The 22,105-nt window shown below is 47.0% G+C and overlaps 1 protein-coding gene across 1 annotated transcript in view; it reads right to left on the bottom strand.

The window, feature by feature from the left end:
• TDRD10 (tudor domain containing 10) overlaps positions 1–22,105 on the bottom strand; it is a 696,763-nt gene that overhangs the window by 502,539 nt on the left and 172,119 nt on the right. The window contains exons 5-6 of the mRNA XM_069218205.1: positions 21,606–21,676; positions 11,761–11,819 (exon numbers count right to left, since the gene is read on the bottom strand). Coding sequence (XP_069074306.1) covers positions 11,761–11,819; positions 21,606–21,676 — 130 coding nt within the window. The remainder of the gene's footprint in view (positions 1–11,760; positions 11,820–21,605; positions 21,677–22,105) is intronic.

The following is a 22,105-nucleotide window of genomic DNA, read 5'->3' as shown; positions in this document are numbered from 1 at the left end:
CCTCTCGCCGTGGAGAGTCGTGCAGAAGTGTTTTCCCGCCGAAAGAACACCAACAAGCCTTGCTAGCTGCAAATCGTGCGGTCAGCGTTTTTGGATGCTGCTGTGGCCCAGGAGGGACCAGGAGGTCGCAAATTGGACCAGGAGGTAGAGGGGACGTCGAGCAAGACAAAGAGCCCTCTTAGCAGCAGGTAGCACCCAGAGAAGTGCCTGAAACAGGCACTACGAGGATGCGTGAAACGGTGCTCACCCGAAGTTACACAAAGGAGTCCCACGTCGCCGGAGACCAACTTAGAAAGTCGTGCAATGCAGGTTAGAGTGCCGTGGACCCAGGCTTGGCTGTGCACAATGGATTTCCGCCGGAAGTGCACAGGGGCCGGAGCAGCTGCAAAAGTCGCGGTTCCCAGCAATGCAGTCTAGCGAGGTGAGGCAAGGACTTACCTCCACCAAACTTGGATTGAAGAGTCACTGGACTGTGGGAGTCACTTGGACAGAGTTGCTGGATTCGAGGGACCTCGCTCGTCGTGCTGAGAGAAGACCCAAGGGACCGGTAATGCAGCTTTTTGGTGCCTGCGGTTGCAGGGGGAAGATTCCGTCGACCCACGGGAGATTTCTTCGGAGCTTCTAGTGCAGAGAGGAGGCAGACTACCCCCACAGCATGCACCACCAGGAAAACAGTCGAGAAGGCGGCAGGATCAGCGTTACAGAGTTGCAGTAGTCGTCTTAGCTACTTTGTTGCAGTTTTGCAGGCTTCCAGCGCGGTCAGCAGTCGATTCCTTGGCAGAAGGTGAAGAGAGAGATGCAGAGGAACTCTGATGAGCTCTTGCATTCGTTATCTAAAGTTTCCCCAGAGACAGAGACCCTAAATAGCCAGAAAAGAGGGTTTGGCTACCTAGGAGAGAGGATAGGCTACTAACACCTGAAGGAGCCTATCAGAAGGAGTCTCTGACGTCACCTGGTGGCACTGGCCACTCAGAGCACTCCAGTGTGCCAGCAGCACCTCTGTTTCCAAGATGGCAGAGGTCTGGAGCACACTGGAGGAGCTCTGGACACCTCCTAGGGGAGGTGCAGGTCAGGGGAGTGGTCACTCCCCTTTCCTTTGTCCAGTTTCGCGCCAGAGCAGGGCTAAGGGGTCCCCTGAACCGGTGTAGTCTGGCTTATGCAGAATTGGGCACATCTGTGCCCAAGAAAGCATTTCCAGAGGCTGGGGGAGGCTACTCCTCCCCTGCCTTCACACCATTTTCCAAAGGGAGAGGGTGTAACACCCTCTCTCAGAGGAAGTCCTTTGTTCTGCTATCCTGGGACAAGCCTGGCTTGACCCCAGGAGGGCAGAAACCTGTCTGAGGGGTTGGCAGCAGCAGCAGTGAAACCCCAGGAAAGGCAGTTTGGCAGTACCAGGGTCTGTGCTACAGACCACTGGGATCATGGGATTGTGCCAATTATGCCAGGATGGCATAGAGGGGGCAATTCCATGATCATAGACATGTTACATGGCCATATTCGGAGTTACCATTGTGAAGCTACATATAGGTAGTGACCTATATGTAGTACACGCGTGTAATGGTGTCCCCGCACTCACAAAGTACGGGGAATTGGCCCTGAACAATGTGGGGGCACCTTGGCTAGTGCCAGGGTGCCCTCACACTAAGTAACTTTGCACCTAACCTTTACCAGGTAAAGGTTAGACATATAGGTGACTTATAAGTTACTTAAGTGCAGTGTAAAATGGCTGTGAAATAACGTGGACGTTATTTCACTCAGGCTGCAGTGGCAGGCCTGTGTAAGAATTGTCAGAGCTCCCTATGGGTGGCAAAAGAAATGCTGCAGCCCATAGGGATCTCCTGGAACCCCAATACCCTGGGTACCTCAGTACCATATACTAGGGAATTATAAGGGTGTTCCAGTAAGCCAATGTAAATTGGTAAAATTGGTCACTAGCCTGTTAGTGACAATTTGAAAGAAATGAGAGAGCATAACCACTGAGGTTCTGATTAGCAGAGCCTCAGTGAGACAGTTAGTCACTACACAGGTAACACATTCAGGCACACTTATGAGCACTGGGGCCCTGGAGAACAGGGTCCCAGTGACACATACAACTAAAACAACACATATACAGTGAAAAATGGGGGTAACATGCCAGGCAAGATGGTACTTTCCTACACATGGCACCCTGAGGGGAGTGTCAGGTTGACTTAGTCATTTTCTCCCCACCAGCACACACAAGCTGGCAAGCAGTGTGTCTGTGCTGAGTGAGGGGTCCCCAGGGTGGCATAAGACATGCTGCAGCCCTTAGAGACCTTCCCCGGCATCAGGGCCCTTGGTACAAGGGGTACCAGTTACAAGGGACTTACCTGGATGCCAGGGTGTGCCAATTGTGGAAACAAAGGTACAGGTTAGGGAAAGAACACTGGTGCTGGGGCCTGGTTAGCAGGCCTCAGCACACTTTCAATCATAACTTGGCATCAGCAAAGGCAAAAAGTCAGGGGGTAACCATGCCAGGGAGGCATTTCCTTACACTGGGATAAGCAACATTTAATTCTGAGATATCAAGTAGGCCAGGTATTAAAGGCAGCAACGGTTCAGGGGTTGCCCTTGGCTGCAAAGTTTCCAAAATCACAGAAACTGTTGCATGTGGTGCCTCCAAAGTTATGCTCAATTTAGCTGTTCTTGTGGCTAAGACTTCCTGAAAGGTTGTAAGGTTATCGCTGTAAAAGACATGGGAGTAAGCTGTTTCTAGTGAAGCTGGTGTATAAGATGAATGGGTATTATCTCTGATCCAAATAGGAGACCTGGATCTGAAGGAAGGTCTGTATCTATTTTTTTATGCTGGTGTGATAAGAGAGGGTGTCAGAGATCTGTGGCATACAGAATGAATGGGTATCAACGGTGTTCAAAAAAGGAGACCTGGATCTGGAAGGTGATCTATGTCTTTGTGTCCTCTGTGGTGTGCCAGGAGAGGATGCAGAGATCTGTTGCTGCAATACCATCCTGAGAGATAACAGTAGCATGGTTGTAAAGGAATTTGTACCTGATCTTAAAAAGGGATTATTGGTCTTAATGGTCTGAAAGGTAGTGGATGCAAATCTGAAATGATAGGATGAGGCATCCTTTGAGGTTGCTATGAAATGCACTCTCCTATCTTTCTTAAGTTGAAGAAGAGGTAGAAAAATGTGTTGTCATGACAGAAGATGTGCCAATTTGATGAAGTGATGACACCACTGGTGATGTAGTGCCAACATCAAGGCAAGTGACATAATTGATGGCAATGATGAAGCAACAGTTTGATTTTTTCAATGTCAATCGTGATGGGCTCTTGATGGTGCCCTGTGGAGTTTCCTCTTCGACTTTGAGGAATGCAAAAACAAATATTGGCATGGCCTATGTGTCAGAGGTGTTGAGAGTCCTACAAATGGAAAAATGAAATTATGATAATGTGATAATGATAGTGTTTTGGTCAACGTCTATCAGTGGGTTGTCTTTGAAAGTTTCTTTAGGTGTTGGATGTGAATGCTCTACATAAAGTTGATGATTGGTCAATCAATCAATCAGACTATTTATAAAGCGCACTACATCCCCATGAGGGTTTCAGGGCGCTGGGGGGGTGCTGCTATTGCTCGAAGAGCCAGGTCTTGAGGTGGTTTGAAGGTGAGCAGGTCCTGGATCTGTCTTAGGTCAGACGGGAGGGTGTTCCAGGTCTTGGCGGCAAGGTAGGAGAAAGATCTGCCATCGGAGGATCTGCGTCGGATGCGGGGGATGGAGGCGAGGGCGAGGCTGGCGGAGCAGAGTTGCCGGGTGGGGGTGTAGACGCTGAGTCTGCTGTTCAGGTAGGTTGGTCCGGTGTTGTGAAGTGCTTTGTGTGTGAGGGTGAGGAGCTTGAAAGTGATCCTCTTGTCAACGGGGAGCCAGTGTAGGTCTCTTAGGTGGGGGGGTGATGTGGCTGCGGCGAGGGATGTTGAGTCTGAGTCGGGCGGAGGCGTTTTGGATGCGTAGGAGGCATTGCAGGTGTTTGGACAGGATGCAGAGGTTTTGTTCGTGGTCGGTTGGTGTCGGAGGGGTGCCTAACGAGGCTGGCCACCACGAGTCGTCCCAGGCAGAGGGGCTGGGCCCCAGGATGAGAACCTACTTTTTCTCCGAGTTCAATTTCAGCCGGCTACTTCTCATCCAGTCGGCGACGGCCCTCAAACCCTCGTGGAGGTTGGTTTTGGTGGTGTGTGGGTCCTTGGTGAGGGAGAGGATGAGTTGGGTGTCGTCGGCGTAGGAGATGATGTTGAGGTTGTGTTGACGGGCCACTTGTGCGAGGGGGGCCATGTAGATGTTGAACAGCGTCGGGCTGAGGAATGAGCCCTGAGGTACGCCGCAGATGATGTTGGTGGCTGTGGATTGGAACAGGGAGGCGGACTCTCCGGGTTCTTCCGGAGAGGAAGGATGTGGTCCAGTCGAGGGCCTGCTCTTGGATCCCTGCTTCGTGGAGGCGGATTTTCAAAGTGTGGTGGCAGAATGTGTCGAAGACGGCCAACAGGTCTAGGAGGATGAGGGCTGATGTTTCTCCATTGTCGAGATGGCTTCTGATGTCGTCTGTGGCGGCGAGGAGGGCGGTTTCGGTGCTGTGGTTTCGTCTGAAGCCGGACTGGGAGGGGTCGAGGATGTTGTTGTCTTCGAGGTACCGGGTGAGTTGTGTGTTGACCATTTTCTCAACGACCTTTGCCGGGAATGGAAGCAGGGAGATGGGCCAGAAGTTCTTCAGGTCTTTGGGGTCCGCCTTTGGTTTTTTGAGTAGAGCGTTGATTTCAGCGTGTTTCCAGCTTTCTGGGAATCTTGCTGTTTCGAAGGAGATGTTGATGACCTTCCGTAGGTGTGGTGCGATGGCTGCGTCTGCTTTGTTGAATATGTGGTGTGGGCAGGGGTCTGATGGTGATCCGGAGTGGATGGAATTCATGGTCTTGCGAGTTTCGTCATCGTTGATGCTGGTCCCGGAGGTTAGGCGGTTGGAGCGGGTGGAGTTCGTGGAGGACGGGATAGGAGTGTCAGAGGTGGGAGGGGTGTTGAAGCTGTTGTGGATGTCTGCGATCTTTCGGTGGAAGGCGGTGGCTAGGGCGTCGCATAGTTCTTGGGAGGGGGAGATGTCGCTGATGGTGGCGCTGGTGCTGGAGAGCTCCTTCACGATGTTGAAAAGTTCTTTGCAATCATGAGCGTTGTGGTAGAAGTTGACACTGCGGAGAAAGGTATCTGGAACTTAGAGGGATTAAAGGGATTCTGGTGAGAGGGAAGACAGTTTGGCACCCAGGAAGACCAGTGGTGGAGTGCAAGATCTCTTGGATGTGGAGGGTAAAGGATCGCTGGGACTGGTTGGAGAAAGATGATAGAACAAAGGGGCAAAACACATGGAGATGGGGAAAGGATCTCAAAGATGTACCGGAGGGGCCTCAGGGACATGGTAAAGTATGTGAGTAAGGATTATTGCATCTGTGGGAAAAGAGAGTTGGTATCTCTGGCTTCAGAAAAGCTTATAGGATAAAACAATCTCAGGCTGTGAAAAGGAATCTACTGCACTGGAGAGGGAGGGTCTCTAGGGTTGTGAGGAGGGGTATGAACTCTGAACCACATAGAAAAGGGAGCATTTTTGCTAGTGGGAAATGTTCTCTGGGACAGTGGGGGAAAGGCTCTTGAGTGTTGGGGAGAGCAGACAACCGTAGTCTATGGGAAAAAGGATCTCAGTCAGAAAGATTCCCTTTTTCTGTGGGAGGCAGGGGTTCAGGGAGAATGTGTATGGCAGTGTGGATGAAGATTCCTTGTAGAAGTTTGTGTGAAAAGACATCTGTGGCTATTTGCAGGAAAGTCATCTCCGTAGCAATGAGGCGAAAGAGTTGCAAGGCTGTGATGGTGCAGGAAGCACTGACATGGCTACCAACAGGAACGAGGGGGAGCACCTCGGGGCATGCGTGGGGGAGAGAGAGGGGAATATCTTCAGGGCTAAATCAAAAGCACTGCTGTGGCAGGGGGTGGCAAAAGCATCTCTCTGTGGGAACAGGGTTGGCAGTGTGAGGGAGCATCTCTGTGGCTGTAGGGGAGGAAAAGCTTCTCTTAGGTTTCATAGGATGAAAAGCATCTCTGCAGCTGTGCTGTGGAGGAAAAACATCTCTCCGGCTTTAGGGAGGAGGAAAAGCATCTCTTCAGATGCGGTGGATGAAAGATATTTCTACAGCTGCTGCTAAAAGACTTTTGGTTATGGGAGGTAGTGCTGGGGGTGGCAGCACCCCTGCGACTGCAGGGAGGGAGCATCTTTCTGGCTGTGTATGGGGGTGTGTGCACATCTCTCTGACAGCAGGGAGGAGATGCACATCTCCTGCTGCAGGGGAAAAGTATTTATCTGCCTGTGGCAGAAGGAATGGTTTCTTACCTGTAACTCCAGTTCTCTCGTAGGGATATTTCCATGATAGTCATAAGCAACCCTCCCTCCTCCCCGGTGGAGTTGACATAAAAAATGTGTGCAAAGGTCTGGGCAACAAGGCAGCCTGATGTGTGGTTTGAGTGACCGGTGAAGGAGGTCTGGAAACCACTACTGGCGTGGCCATTCTGGGGCAATGAGAATCATTTTGGAGTGAGCATTGGACAGCTTCAGGAGGACTGCCGGTATCAGGGGAAGCGGTGGAAAGGCATAAAGAAATGCTCCTGACCAGTTTATCCACAGGGCATTCCCCAGCGTTCCTGGATGGTAGCATCTGGAAGCGAAGTTTTGGCATTTTTTGTTTTCTGGGGTTGCGAATAGGTCTATAGAGGGGGTACCCCACATGGCAAAAATGGAACGGACGACGTCGTCGTGCAAAACCCATTCGTGGTTTTCGTCCATTGCGCGGCTGAGGGCATCCGCTTGAACATTCTGTATGCCCGGAAGGTGAGTTGCCACTAGCGAAAGGTTCCTGGCTAGAAGCCAGTGCCAGATTGTTTGAGCCTCTGTCGACAGAGTCTTGGATCTGGTGCCTCCTTGTTTGTTTAAATAATACATGGTGGCCATGTTGTCCGTCTGGAGAAGCATAGTTTTCGTGTTCAGTGATGGGAGGAAGGCCTTGAGCGCAAGATGGACTGCGCGAAGCTCCAAAAGGTTGATGTGATACAGTCGCTCTCTCTGTGACCACGTGCCTTGGACTCGAAGGTGATCCATATGCACTCCCCATCCGAGCAGCGATGCGTCTGTGACAATGGTTTGAGTTGGCGGCTGTTGTTGGAATGGAATCCCCTCCAGAAGATTGTTCGGCGCACACCACCACTTGAGGGATTGTATGGCGTGGGGGAAAGAAGGACGCTGTTCTCCCAATCGTCCACTAGTTGACAGCATTGATCCTCCAGACATTCCTGTAAGGGTCTCATATGGAGGCGAGCATTGGGAATGAGGTAGATGCAAGACGCCATCGAGCCCGGGAGAGAGGATATCGCTCTTGCAGTGGTCTGAGGTGTTTTCTTGAGCTGCTGGCTCTTTTGGAGGATTGATAATCGTCGTTCCTCCAAAGGAAACACCTTTCCTTGCTTGGTATCTATGTTGGCACCTAAGTAATGCAGCCTCTGAACAGGTGTTGCCGTGGATTTGGAGAGATTGACTTGAAGGCCCAGACTCTGGAGAAGCTGGTGAGTCCCGTTGAAATGTTGTTGAGCCTCTAGATACGTGAAAGCTTTTATGAGCCAATCGTCTAGATAGGGGTAGACGAATATTCAATGTTTTCTCAAATGGGCTGCCACCACCGCCATGCATTTGGAAAAAGTTCTCGGTGCTGATTTGAGGCCGAAAGGCAGAACCGTAAATTGGTAATGACTTTTTCCGACGACGAACCTTAGAAACTTTCGATGCTTCTCGATCACCGGAATGTGAAAGTAAGCGTTGCGGAGATCTATCGCGCAGAGCCAGTCGCCCTGACGAAGTTGGGGGTAGATTTGGTGTAAGGATAGCATCCTGAATTTCTCTCTGCGAATCCATTTGTTTGCTACCCTTAGATCTAGACTGGGACGAAACTCTTGTTTGTCTTTCTTCGGTACCAAAAAATACCTCGAGTAGATTCCCATTCCGTGCTGATTGATCGGGACAGGTTCTATTGCTCTCTTTTGTAATAGTGTTGCTACCTCTAATTGGAGAGCGTTGAGGTGGTGATTCACTGGTTTGGGTGGAATAGACGGCGGAGGGCTGATGAACCTGAGAGAGTAGCCATTCCGCACAATATTCAACATCCAGGCGTCTATAGTAATGCGTTGCCACTCGTCCAGATGATTTTAGATACTTCCCCCTACCGGAGTGGGTAACGGAGGAGGGGGAAGCGAGGATTCAGGGCTTAGACGCTGGTGCCTGACGAGCTGTCTGGGTTTGCGGTGTAGAGCGACCCCTTGTTGGCTTTCGTTGGGTCGAGAAGGTTCTTTGATGCTGTTGTTGTTGCTGGGGTCTTGAAGACATCCACTGTGGCGTTTGATATCTCTGAGTAAAGAGTCTACGGTTGAAGGGACGGAATGTTTTCCGTTGCTCTCTTGGTCTCTCAATGCCCACCGCTTTCAGAGTGTCTAGTTCAGTTTTCATTCTCGACATCTCATCGTCAGCATGAGAGCCAAACAAAGTGGAACCTGAAAATGGCAAATTTTGAATTCTCTGTTGCGCCTCTGGTTTAAGTGACGTCAGGCGTAGCCAGGCGTGTATTCTTAAGGACACTCCATGAGCATAATTATGGGCGGATAGCACCGAAGAGTCGGCAGCGGTGCTGATCACTTGATTGGAGACCATGGCACCTTCACTAACGATCTCCAAAAAATCTTCTTTTTTCTTTTTAGGGAGATGTTCCGCAAATTGCAGCACAGAGTCCCAAAGAGCATGATCATACCTGCCTAACAGTGCAGTAGCACTGGCTGCTTTCATCGTGATGGCTGAGGTAGAGCATACTTTGCGGCCTGTAGCATCAATCTTTCTACTACCTTGTCCGGTGGTGAGGAGGAAGACGGAGATGTAGAATGCAACTTTTTAGCAGCCACTATAACTACTGAGTCAGGCACCGGATCCGACCTCAGAAATAAAGGGTCCTGATCCGGAGGATGATATTTCTTTATGAGCCTGGAAGGAACAGTTTTAGCTGTGGACGGTATTAAAAATATGTCCATTGCCGGTTCAAGTAGCCCTGGAACCAGCGGTATTAATGGTCTTGAAGATGAACGCCGGTGTAAAGTCTAGAAAATAACAGAGGTTGTTGGAGCGGGTACTGCCAGCGGGATGTTTAATTTGGTAGCCCCGCGAACTAGAACCTCTTGGAAGGTGTTCACGTCGTCTATGGGAGAAACTCTCGGAGACGGTGAGTCAGATAGAGTCGGAGTGTAATCCCTTGTGGATGAGGAGGAATGTCTGTGGTGGGAACGAGGAGATCTTTGAACCGATTCACGTCGACGATGGTGTCGAGAGGAAGAAGAACGTCTCAAAGAGTGTCGGGAATATCTTGTGGATTCAGCTGGAGTCACTGGAGCGGACTCTGAACGAGGAGCCGGTGGAGGAGCTGTAGGTGCCAGAGGTGTCTGTGGTAGGGGTGACGGCTGAGAAGACGGCTGAGGTGAAGCTGGTAGAAGAATGATAGAAGTCGAGGATTCTGAGGTGGTATAAACCCTCCTTGGCCTCTTTGAGTGCCTCCTCGATGTCGACACACTTCTCGACCTCAAAGTACGATGACGACGAGTACCTCTCGGCGTTGCCTCCTCTCGTCGCTGAGAGCCCCTCGACGGTGATCTCCCTCGACGTCGACGGGATGACGGCGAACGTCTTCGCCGACGAGAACTGTCCACCGACGTTGATCGTCCCCGTCGTGTCGACGGCGACCTGGACCAAGATCTTCTTGACTGCGAGTGTCTACGCCGTCTCGACGGCGATACGGCTATCGACGTCGAGCGATGTCTCTTCCTCGACGGTGAGCCGGCCCTCGACGGCGAGCATGTTGGCGCCGTTCCCGGTCTCGACGTCGATGCTCTTGACGTCGTCGGAGACCTATGGCGTTTGTGAGCAGGTCTGGCAGCTGCTCCAGAGGACACAGTGAGAGCCCTGGTAGAAGACTGACCTTCTCCTCGCTCTGTGGCAGATTGCCCTCTTCTCCTGTCCTCTCTTGCCTGAAGCCGAATTTTCTCCCTGTCGCGAAGAGTTCTTCTGGAGAAAGTTTTGCAAATGTCACAGGCATCAGGTTTGTGACTTGATGGTAGGCAAATAATGCAGACCTGGTCTGGGTCTGTTTTGGCCTTTTTCCTGCCACAGCTAGGGCACTTGTCAAAAAGAGAAGGCATTCTAAAGCCAGAAAAACTTTAAATTTCTGTCAGAATGTGACAGGAAAGGCTAGAAAATGTTCACTCTAGATGAAAAACGTCGAGTGAAACTGAAATCCAAAGGATTTTAATTGAATTTTTGTCAAAAAAAGCTTTGTAAGGTAGAGCTCAATGCTTCAGGGTCCTGTCAGAAGGAGCCGGAAAAAAGAACTGAGGCAACTGCCTTTTGCTGTGCATGATGGGATACAGGAAGACTTTCCTTTCTTAAAGGCACAGCTCTATTTACATCCTGTATAATGGCAGCCTATGGGCTACACTGCCCTGCATTGTTTTATTCTCATTTGGAGGTGTAAATAAAGTTTGAGAATATATTTTTTATTACATTTCTAGAATAAATATGTGTTTAAAGGTGTATCTATACTACAGTTGTCTTTCTTTCCAACCTCAAGAATAAACAATTCGGCCTGTGTAGCTTTTCACCTAGGCTGCACATTGATATTCTTAAGTAGTTTAACAGGCCTTTTTTCAAGAAAGGCTAACATCTACACTTCAGAATACATTACAGAACAGTGCTCCGGGGTCCCCCGCAGGCGCGCGGAACTATTCAGTGCTTATGACTATACATGGAAATCCCCCACGAGAGAAAAACAGCTTACTGGCTGTGTGGGAATGGTAAAGTGTCAGTGAATCCCAGAGGGGAAGAAAATATTCCTGGATGGGTAGACATGGGCTATCAAAGCCTTCATGGAGAAGAATCTCTGGAGCAAAACAACCTCTGGCAGAAAAGTGATCTCTGGAAGTTGGCCAAATTGTTCTGCCAAGATGGGCCAAAAAGTTCTCTAGAGATAGGATAAAAAGACCTACACAGGCGCAACATATTTATGTCAAGAGATTGGGAGCGGGAACAGGCTCTTGAACTGAATAAGGAATTATGGCTTTTTGGTGCAGCAGCAAAATTATCTCTTGGCTTGTGGTTTGGATATGGAGCTTTGGGCTGGAATGAACGAAGGTGAGCATTAAGCAGGGGAATGATTCTTTGGAGCTAAAAAAAATCCATGTGATGACTGGAGTGTGGCGTAATCTCCAAATCCAGGACATTAGGAAGAATATCTGGGGCCAAAAAGAGGAAAACAATCACTGGGGTCATAGTGACTGGATCTCTTGGAAGAGAAGTTGCAAGAATTTTCGGTGATGGTAGGAGGAAAGAAAGCATTCCTGATGCAGAGGGGACCTGTAGGAGAAAATCAACATTTCTGTAGATGGAGGGAAATTATCTCTGACAGATTAATTTCTGTGGCCCGGGAAATGTGATGTGGCTGAGTAGCAAATCTCTCTTGTGCTGGTCAGAGAAACAGGTTTTGAGTCAATTCGGGGGAAATATCGGATGCTGGCCAGAGTGGTTCAGCTACAGTTCTTAATAACGTCCATCTAGAGATTAAACCTCACTCATCCAATCAATACAACATACAGAGTATGTTAACGGAAAGTCCAAACAGTTACCTCAGTCACATCACTTGAAAGATTCCCAACATAAACTTGGCAGGATCTATCAAAGGATACTAGGAAAAGAAAGAACAAATTCAGTTACATTTTGTTGATATACTCTCCTATGAAGTATGCCATATTTTAGCAATTTAACTTACTAAATAGAAAATGATAGAACCAAGACCCCCCCCCCCCCCATGTCAACATTTGGAAATCTGTCAATTTGTTGTAGTTGTCATAATGAAGAGTCACTGGAATTGTGTTATTTTACAACTACAGAAACCTATAATTAATTAATTTCCATTAATTGTCAAATAATGCATCACTACCACCAGGTTGTGTAGATTTTAGAAAAATAACATTTGGTTGTTCAATTCAATGAAATCCTTTCTGCCCACCTTTTACCCACTGACTTGATATTCAGAACTGGAAGAGGTGAGAACTTTTCTGCAGATTACTTGCCTTAATGCATCTCCTAACCTACTGGGCAAGCATACTAGTACGTTCATTTTAAAATCAAAACCCTGCACATTTTATCAGGATAGAGTACAGGATTATTTTTTCTTAAGGAAGCTTTAAAAACAAACAAAATTTAATAGTTTTTTGCTGCTAAGCTCAAATATTTACCATAAAGAAGACCCCAGTAAAGACTGTAAGAACTAACTGCTTTCCAGATTTCAGTAATAAACACCAAGATGAAAAGAAATGCCAAAAATAATCGCAACCACTGGTGACTCCCTCAGTGTCACACTCAAGCCCATAGTTTTTCACCCACTATGCTTATCGGGACAAAGACCTACAATATTTGTCCAGTCCATCCGCAACTGCCAGGCCTCGCCCTCTCCAAATAGAAACACAAGCAACCCCAGAATGTTTTGATCTACTTAGGCCTCGTCATTGATGTACTGCTCGAGTCCTATGGCAGAGTGAGAAGGTTACCCAAAGCTGGGCACACAGCATGTCAGCCACTAGTGATCACTTGGGCTGCTCTTTAATATTTTTCATCCACTATGCCACTCTAGACAGGGCCACGGACAAGCAAATCAGCTTTGCTTGTGCTCCAAAAGGGACATTCCAGGCTCAACTAGCAGGTCATATCCCCTCCAGACAGGAACACATGCAACTCCAGACCTATACAAATCTACTTGGGCCTTTTCAGAGAGTTATCATTTGAGCCCTACGACACAGTGAGCATGGTACCTACGCCGGGACACACCAGTTGCACTTAAGGAGACTATTTCAACAAACAACATGTTGATGGAAGGAACAGAAAATTTGCTCGCTCAGACCCCACTTCAGTCCATCTTTCTTTGCCACACCAGATCGAGACCATTAGGCTAACTTAGAGATTGGCTGAAAGAGGTTAAATCATTATGTGGGAGTACTTTAACCTCCTCATACCAAGGGCCCTCCGCACACCAAATTTAAAGTTGTCTGCCAGACCTGCGAAAACCTCTAAACATTGGCAGTAAAACCACCATCACAGCAGCTCCTGTCAATGCATTAAAAGTTTGATATAAAGCCCCACCAAAATGATGGCACAATCTGTCAAACTTTTAACAAGGGTTTGTTGTTTCAAACGGAAAATCCCTAAGTGAGAGTAAAAACTAGCCATTCAACCGCCCACTCTAAATTAGTCAAGTGGTCAAATGGGAAACCTCCAATGGCCTTTACCCTGTTGGAACACTGAAGTAGTATGACAAAGTCGGAGATGGATAAGTTACTTACCTGTAAATCCTAGTTCTCTTCCAGGGGTATCCTCATCAAAGTCATAAACATTGAATATTCCCGCCCTTGTGCGGGGACCCAGGAGCATATATATATAAAATACATACATATTATCATGTGTAAAACAGCAATGCAGGCTATAATCATAAATAGGCTAAAATGCTTTATTTCTATGCAAGTTTTTTTTTTTTTTTTTTTTTTTTTTTATATTATGAAATCACAATAGATCATAAATATCTACCTAAGCCCCAAAAACTGGACTTAGGGAAGTAAACAGCAGTAAATAGCAGAGAAAAATAGAAAAAAACCACATTGAAAAACAATGAAGCATTCTTAGCCAATAGGCTGCATGCAGGTTAACACAGGAGAACCATAAAAACTTTGGCACCGTGCCTTTAAGACCCTGAGCACCTCCAGTATCCCACCATGCCTCAGGGGTGAAGGGAAGGTGACAGTTGGTTCACAGTTAGGTCAGTACTTTTTTACGGTGACAATCTGTGTAACTGATCAGAAAGATAATCTGTCCTGCACTTCTAGGAGACTTGAGTCCGGGGAGGAGGGTGGGTTGTTTATGACTTTGATGAGGATACCCCTGGAAGAGAACTAGGATTTACAGGTAAGTAACTTATCCTTCTCTTCCAGGGGATCCTCATCAATAGTCATAAACATTGAATAGATTAGCAAGCCCATCCCTAAACTCTGCGGACTGTCTGAAAGAAGTGCAGGAAAGAATACATATTCATGCAAATAGATTTCTAAGAGAGGCCTGCCCCACCTGGGCATCCGCTCTTGCATCCGAGTCTAAACAGTAATGCTTAGTAAAGGTATGCACAGACTTCCATGTAGCAGCCTTACAAATCTCGGAAATTGGTACATTGTTAAGGAGGGCAGCAGTAGCCGCTTTTCCCCTTGTGGAATGCGCTTTTGGCCTAGCCAGTAATTGTTTATTAGCCAGCTGGTAAGTGTTAACAATACAAGACACAATCCATCTTGATATCGTTCGTTTAGACGCTGCCTCTCCTGTTCTTAAATTACCATAATTCAGAAACAAATGGTTAGAATGTCTAATCGGTTTTGTTTTGTCCAAATAGAATTTCAGCACTCTTTTCAAGTCTAAAGAATGCAATGCTTTCTCAGCCGGAGTCTCCGGATTGGGAAAGAAAGTCGGTAAAGATATAGTCTGATTGATATGGAATTCTGACACCACCTTCGGAAGGAAAGATGGGTGAGTTCGCAGAACCACTCTATTATCGTGAAAAACCGTGTACGGTTCTCTGCAAGACAGAGCCTGAATTTCGCTGACCCTCCTCGCTGAAGTAATGGCCACCAAAAAAGCCGTCTTCCACGTAAGGTGCTGTAAAGAGGCCTTGTGGATAGGTTCAAAGGGAGGGCCCATAAGTTTTGACAGGACTACATTCAGTTCCCATGGAGGAGGTGGTCTCCGAATGGGAGGAAAAACCTTTTTCAAGCCTTCTAAGAAATCCTTGACTACAGGTATCGTAAAGAAGGATTCCTGAGAAGGCGACTTACGATAAGCTGTAATTGCAGACAAATGTACCTTAATAGATGATACCTGCAGACCAGACTTCGCCAGATGAAGCAAATAGGACAGTATGACATCCTCCTGAGCTCGTATGGGATTTATACCTTGTTGAGAGCACCAGATGTAAAATCTCTTCCACTTAAAAGCGTAAGAACGCCGCGTGGAAGGTCGTTTTGACTCTTTCAAGATGTTCATGCACTCCTGTGAGAGCCCTAGGTGCCCATACTGCAGGAATTCAGGAGCCATGCTGTCAAGCTCAGAGAGGGAAGGTTGGGATGTAGGATTCTGCCTTCCATTCTGCTCAGAAGATCCGGTCTGCACGGCAACCTCCTGTGAGGTTTTTCCGATAAGTTGAGTAGATCCGTGTACCAGAATTGGCGGGGCCATTGTGGCGCTATTAGAATCATTCTGGTTCTGGAGTTGTAAAGTTTGTTGATTACTGCCGGTATGAGGGGAATCGGTGGAAAGGCGTAGAGAAATATCCCTGACCAGTTGATCAACAGGGCATTCCCTTGAGATCCCGGACGGCAGAACCTGGATGCGAAGTCTGGGCATTTCTTGTTTACTTTGTCTGCAAAGAGATCCAACTGGGGTCGACCCCATTGACCGAAGATGTCCTCGACGACTTCGTCGTGTAGGACCCAGTCGTGCGCGTCTTCTAGATGTCTGCTCAGGAAATCTGCCTCTACGTTTTGCTGACCTGGCAGGTGTACCGCTGTGATAGACATTCCCCTGGCCAGGAGCCAATGCCATATCGTTTGGGACTCTCGAGATAGAGGTAGTGATCTTGTTCCCCCCTGTTTGTTCAGATAATACATTGTGGTTGTATTGTCCGTCTGAATTAGGAGAGATTTCCCCTGAACCAATGGAGAGAAAGATTTGAGAGCCAGATGGACCGCTCTGAGCTCCAGTAGATTTATGTGATAGTTCTTTTCCTTGTCGGACCACAGACCCTGAGCTTGGAAGGAACCCAGATGAGCACCCCAACCCTGAAGAGACGCATCCGTTACCAGAGTGTCGGCTGGAATTGTCTGGTGAAACGGAGAACCTATCGACAGGTGAGGTCTGTGCATCCACCATTGTAGTGATTGAAAAGCCGCTGCTGGTAGTCGTACTCTGTCCTCCCAGCGACCAGTCTTTTGGCTCCAGTTGTTCTCTAATGCCTCCTGAAGGGGCCTCATGTGCAGCCTGGCGTTCGGGATAATGAAGATGCATGAAGCCATGGAGCCCAGAAGCGATGTCACCTGACGAGCAGTAGGTGCATCGGCTTTTAATAGTTGTTGACACTTCCTGTGGATCGATAAAAGTCGTTCCTCCGAAGGATACACTCTTTGGAGCTCTATGTTTAGTATAGCTCCCAGGTAGTGGAGGTTTTGTGTTGGAATCAAGGTTGACTTGTTGTGGTTGATTTGAAGACCTAGAGACTCGAAAGTTCTTAGTACAATGTCTCGATGTTTTCTCGCCTGATCCGGAGAGGAAGCCTTCAATAACCAGTCATCCAGGTAGGGGTAGACGAATATTTTTTGTCTTCGAAGATGTGCCGCTACCACTGCTACACATTTTGAAAAGACTCGGGGTGCAGACTTCAGGCCGAATGGTAGGACTCTGAATTGGTAGTGCTGTGACGCTATTTGGAAACGTAAGAATTTCCGATGTTTGGATGCTATTGGGATGTGAAAATATGCATCCTGTAGGTCGATGGAGCACATCCAGTCTCCCTGATGCAGTTGCGGAACAATCTGGTGAAGGTCTAGCATCCTGAACTTCTGTTTTCTTATGTACTTGTTCAGGAGCCGTAAGTCCAGAATTGGCCTGAAGATGCCCTGTTGACCCTTTTTCGCCACCAGAAAGTAACGGGAGTACACCCCTTTTCCTCTTTGTGCCGGTGGAACCTTTTCTACAGCTTTCTTTTGTAGGAGTGCAAGAACTTCCTTGCGTAGCAGGCTGAGATGAGAAGGAAAACATCTTGCTGGTGGCAAGTGTGGAGGAGGTTTTTTGAAAAGGAGAGAATAGCCATGTTCGACAATATTGAGCACCCATTTGTCTTTTGTGATGGAGTGCCACTCGTGAAGATGATGCGTAATACTTCCCCCCACCGGAGTGGTGCACAGTGCTGAGGGAAGCGATGCCTCATTGCTTGGTTGGTGTCTTTGCTGCAGACTGTTGAGGTCTACTTGCCCCTCGGTCTCTTGTGGGTCTACGCGCCTGAAACAGGGGACGTACCTGTCGTTGCTGTAGCCTCTGAGACCAGTGAGGGGTTTGAACCCTCTGCTGGAATGGGCGTCTGTCGTACGGCCTGTACCTCCGCCTGAAGTCTTTCTTACGTTCCAGGCCCACTGCCCTCATAGTGTCCACCTCTGTTTTCATTCGGGTCATCTCTTCATCTGCGTGGGTACCGAACAACGAATTCCCGCTGAATGGGAGGTTTAAAATACGTTGTTGTGCTTCCTGTTTCAGACCAGTGAGCCGTAGCCAGGAAGACCTCCTAGCGCAGATTCCGTGCGCATACCCATGCGCAGCCAAATCCGCCCCGTCCGCCGCCGCGCTGATGACCTGGTTAGATACTAGGCCCCCTTCCCTGGAAGTCCTGTCTATCTTCCCTGGGCAACTTCTCTGTAAATCTGTGGAGTGAGTCCCACAGAGAGCGGTCATATCTGCCCAGAAGTGCTGAGGCGCTGGAGACCTTCATAGCAGATGCCGCCGTACCGCACATCTTTCTCCCCAGGGAGTCTAGGTGTCTGCTCTCCTTATCCGGGGGGACTGTGGAAGATGATGCCACAGAGTGTGTTTTTCTGGCTGCGGCTAAGATAACAGAGTCCGGTGGCGGATCCTTCCGCAGGAATAAAGGATCTTGCTCCGGAGCTTTGTACTTCTTTTGAATCCTAGCCGGGGCAGACTTGAGAGTGGCTGGAGTCAGAAAGGTGTCCATAGTAGGTTGCAGCAAACCCGGTACTAGTGGCAGCAGTTTTCTCGAGACTGATCTGTGTTGTAGAGTCTCAAAGATAACTGAGGATGAGGTGGCCGGCTCCGGTACCTCAATATTTAGTTTCTGCGCTCCCCTTAAAAGAACCTCATTAAAAGTGGTGATATCATCCACCGGTGAGATCCTAGCAGGCGGAGAATCCGTCAGTGTGGGGGAGTAGCGCCCAACAGACGATCCTGAAGAAGACCAAGAGGGTGATCTTCTGTGTGGTGTTCGCGCTGACGAGGAGCAGAACGAGCCCGTCCTGCTCTAGCTGTAGGCGATGGCGTTCTAGGTAATGAGGCAGTAGGAGAATACATCCTAGAGTATTGGGAATCCGGGGATGCTGCCGGTCTATTCAGGCTCTCTAACCATCTAGGTGATAGGGTGATGGGAGAAACATGCCCCGATGAGCCCGCTCTGGAATGGGATGATGCACTCCTTATAGAGACCACCGGTGAGGGAGCTTTATCCGCTGGCTCTACTGCCTGTGACACAGCTGAAGGTTGTGTCGACGTCGATTGCATCTTCGACGTCGAAAGGTGCGATGGCTGGGCTGTTCTCGACGTCGAAGGTCTTGATGTCGAAAGCCTTGACGTTGAATGTCTCGACGCCGAGCGTCGATCGCGGGATCTGGACCTACTCGCCGTCGTGTGTCTCGACGTTGAGTGGCGAGTGGTCGATGGCGGATGTTCATGCCGTCGTGGTGATTTTGACGTCTTGTCCTTCGACGCCAAGGGGCGAGACGTTCTCGACGGCGAACGGGAGCGCCGGAGATGGCGCGACGCCGAACGGCGGCCTGCCGTCGACGGAGATGTACCCCTGTGCTGTCCATGCTTCGACGCTTTGTCCCTCGACGTCGGTCTGGTCACCGTCGACGGCGATCTATGCCGGTGAGACGGTGGCAACGATGACGTCGATGGAGAACAAACAGGCACAATCCTACCTGTCGACGTCGATCTGGCCATTCCTTCTGTTGGAGGCCTGGGAAGTGAAGAGGATGTTGACTTTTTCCTCTCCTGAAGCCCATGCAGCCTGATTTTCTCTCTGTCTTTGAGAGTCCTCCTTGACATCTTCTTACAATACTTGCAGGTGTCAGGACAGTGACTCTGTGGCAGGCAGACAATACACAGAGAGTGTGGGTCTGACTGGGCTTTCTTCTTCCCACAAGAAGGACATTTTACAAAAAGAGATGGCATTTTCTGTCAGAAAAGACTGCCAAACTCAGACAAAAAATGTTATCTGTCGAGTAAACAGGAAAAACACTATTTTTAGGGATTTTTCTGAAGAAAAACTCAGAAAAACTGAGAGCTCAATGCTCCAGGATCCTCTCAGAAGAAGCCGGAAAAAAGAACTGTCCTAACTGTGAACCAACTGTCACCTTCCCTTCACCCCTGAGGCATGGTGGGATACTGGAGGTGTTCAGGGTCTTAAAGGCACGGTGCCAAAGTTTTTATGGTTCTCCTGTGTTAACCTGCATGCAGCCTATTGGCTAAGAATGCTTCATTGTTTTTCAATGTGTTTTTTTTCTATTTTTCTCTGCTATTTACTGCTGTTTACTTCCCTAAGTCCAGTTTTTGGGGCTTAGGTAGATATTTATGATCTATTGTGATTTCATAATATAAAAAATAAATAAAAATAAAAAAACTTGCATAGAAATAAAGCATTTTAGCCTATTTATGATTATAGCCTGCATTGCTGTTTTACACATGATAATATGTATGTATTTTATATATATATGCTCCGGGGTCCCCGCACAAGGGCGGGAATATTCAATGTTTATGACTATTGATGAGGATCCCCTGGAAGAGAAGCAGAGATTCCTTGTTTGATGTACTTAAGGTCCCCCAATCCGCAAATTAGTAGCCCTTCGGCCAAACTCTAAACCAACCCTAATATTTGTTGTCCCAGGCTTCGAAGGCTGAGGAGGAAAGACTACATTTTTTGATCTGTTCAAACCTCTGTACAACTTTTAGAGACAACAAATGGGTACACCTCACAATGTTCTCTGAGAAACATCTTTTAATTAAAGTAGCAAGCTAAACATTATAGTCAGTCTTTTATGAAATTAAATTTAATGCGTATCTTAATGAGACATGCAGTTTAAAAATATACTATGTTTAAAAAGCACAAATTCCATAGCAATATTCAGACTCTAATATCTGCCAGCTAGATTTTCTTAGTACAAAAGTGAAAGATTGGGTAATCAGAGTTGAGCAGTTTAACCGAACACTATTTATTCCAATATTTAGGCAATTTCACAATCGCACACATTTGTGTATATGACCTAAAATAGTTATACATCAATTTATGACATATCAAAACAAGTTTTAGTATATCGTCAAAAGCTTTTAAAATGTCGTGATGTAAGTTTCACATTTCTACCCATCAGATGGTAATCATCTCCCAAAATGACACATGCCACTCATTTCATGATTGTTGTAATGCCCATAGTTTTAAAAGGTTGAAAAAACAATGTAATCATATAAATTCTTACAGGAGGGCATACATACAGAATGTGTGAGACGCTTTAATGCTTTTTGTCACTAGCTTTTAAAAGACTTGGGAAATGTACTGCCACCATCGCTGTGCTTCACTGATTGTCATATAATTATTTTAGACTGATTTCATCCAAATTTGTTGGTGTACATTCATGACCTGATGCAAGTGTGGACTTGCCTAAACAATATTGGTAAACACAGTTCGGATTAACCTCCTTGGTTATATTTTTTTTCACATTCTTTTTTAGCTTTTGTGCAAAGATTGCCAGCTTGCAGATTTTAAGATCTGAACAGAGCTTTGACTTGTGTGCAGATTAAACTACTTTTATTATTATTATTATATTCATCACACAGTGATGTAAAATATTACTGTAAAAATGTTTAAAACTAAAACGGTATGCGGGGCAGTGTTTTTTTTTTTAAGGTGGGACTACCTCCATCCATATATATGTCAACACACTGGCCTAAAGGAGACAAATGTTAGATTAAAACATACATTATGGATGGAATAAGAGCTGCATTCCTTACATGTTGGTAAATAACATTATGAGTGCCACCTACTGAGCTTGTACATATTTTAAAGCTAAGTTTATAAAACATGTGGATTGTTTATTAAACCAAAGCATACTAAACAATATAATACATCTAGCTGAAGCCAGAGGGTGTGCCAGAGCAAATTATTTAGCTTGTGCAATAAGCCACATAGTAAGCATTTGTCGGGTCACTGACTTTAGACAGACTTGTTTCAACAAAATTTGGTTACCATTTGACACATAATTCCAGAGGCCGTGTGGGAGAGATGAAAGAGGACAAGATAAAAAATGGAAAACAGAAATAGAGAGACAGATTCATAATTCTCAAATTCTGCCTTAAACCATATTCATCCCGTTTTAAATATACTATGCAGAAAAGATTTACTATCACACATTTTTGCTGTTCATAATACCCATCCAGACTTGCACAATACTAATCCAAAATGACATGTAAATGATGGTTAACTGGTTGCTCCCTACAAGAGTATACAAAACGCCTGGAGATACAGTTAATGAGAGATGGATAGGAGTGCAGGGGGCATTCACAGCTAAGGTAAACAAGGCAAAACAGGAGGTGCCCAACTACTCCTTACTTGAGCCTTTTTGTGAGTCATATTTCTTGTCCTTAGTTTGCTTGATGAACTCATGATCATGGGTAACAGACCTGTAAAGGACACAAACGATTAATACCAACTTCTTAATTGAAAACTCATTTGCATTAGAGAATAAGTGAACTGCTTTAGTTTTGAATGGAGAATTGTGAGCCTCCGAATGAAAAAGGCTACAGTCTTCATGCTCCTTCTTGCCCAAGATAATGTTTCTTCAGAGGTCTTTGGGCCCCTAAAATGAATGTGTTTCTGAAGAGTTGGATAAGCCTACATGGAAACAAGATTTCACAAAGATTTACATTTTCTGAAGGTAGTACCTGAGGCACAGGTCAAGACTACTCATTTTCCTACAGGACAGTTCACGGCACAGTTCAAGACTACTCATTTTCCTACAAAACAGTCCCACTCCAATGTTTCATGACGAGTACAGCTAATAGAGTGGGTTTAGAAAATAAAATACACAAGTGGGTAATAAACTGTAGGGC

Source organism: Pleurodeles waltl, chromosome 12, assembly GCF_031143425.1.
Source record: "Pleurodeles waltl isolate 20211129_DDA chromosome 12, aPleWal1.hap1.20221129, whole genome shotgun sequence".
Taxonomy (NCBI): domain Eukaryota; kingdom Metazoa; phylum Chordata; class Amphibia; order Caudata; family Salamandridae; genus Pleurodeles; species Pleurodeles waltl.
The sequence above is the reverse complement of the archived record's forward strand: the minus strand, read 5'-3'. Positions and strand labels throughout refer to the sequence as shown.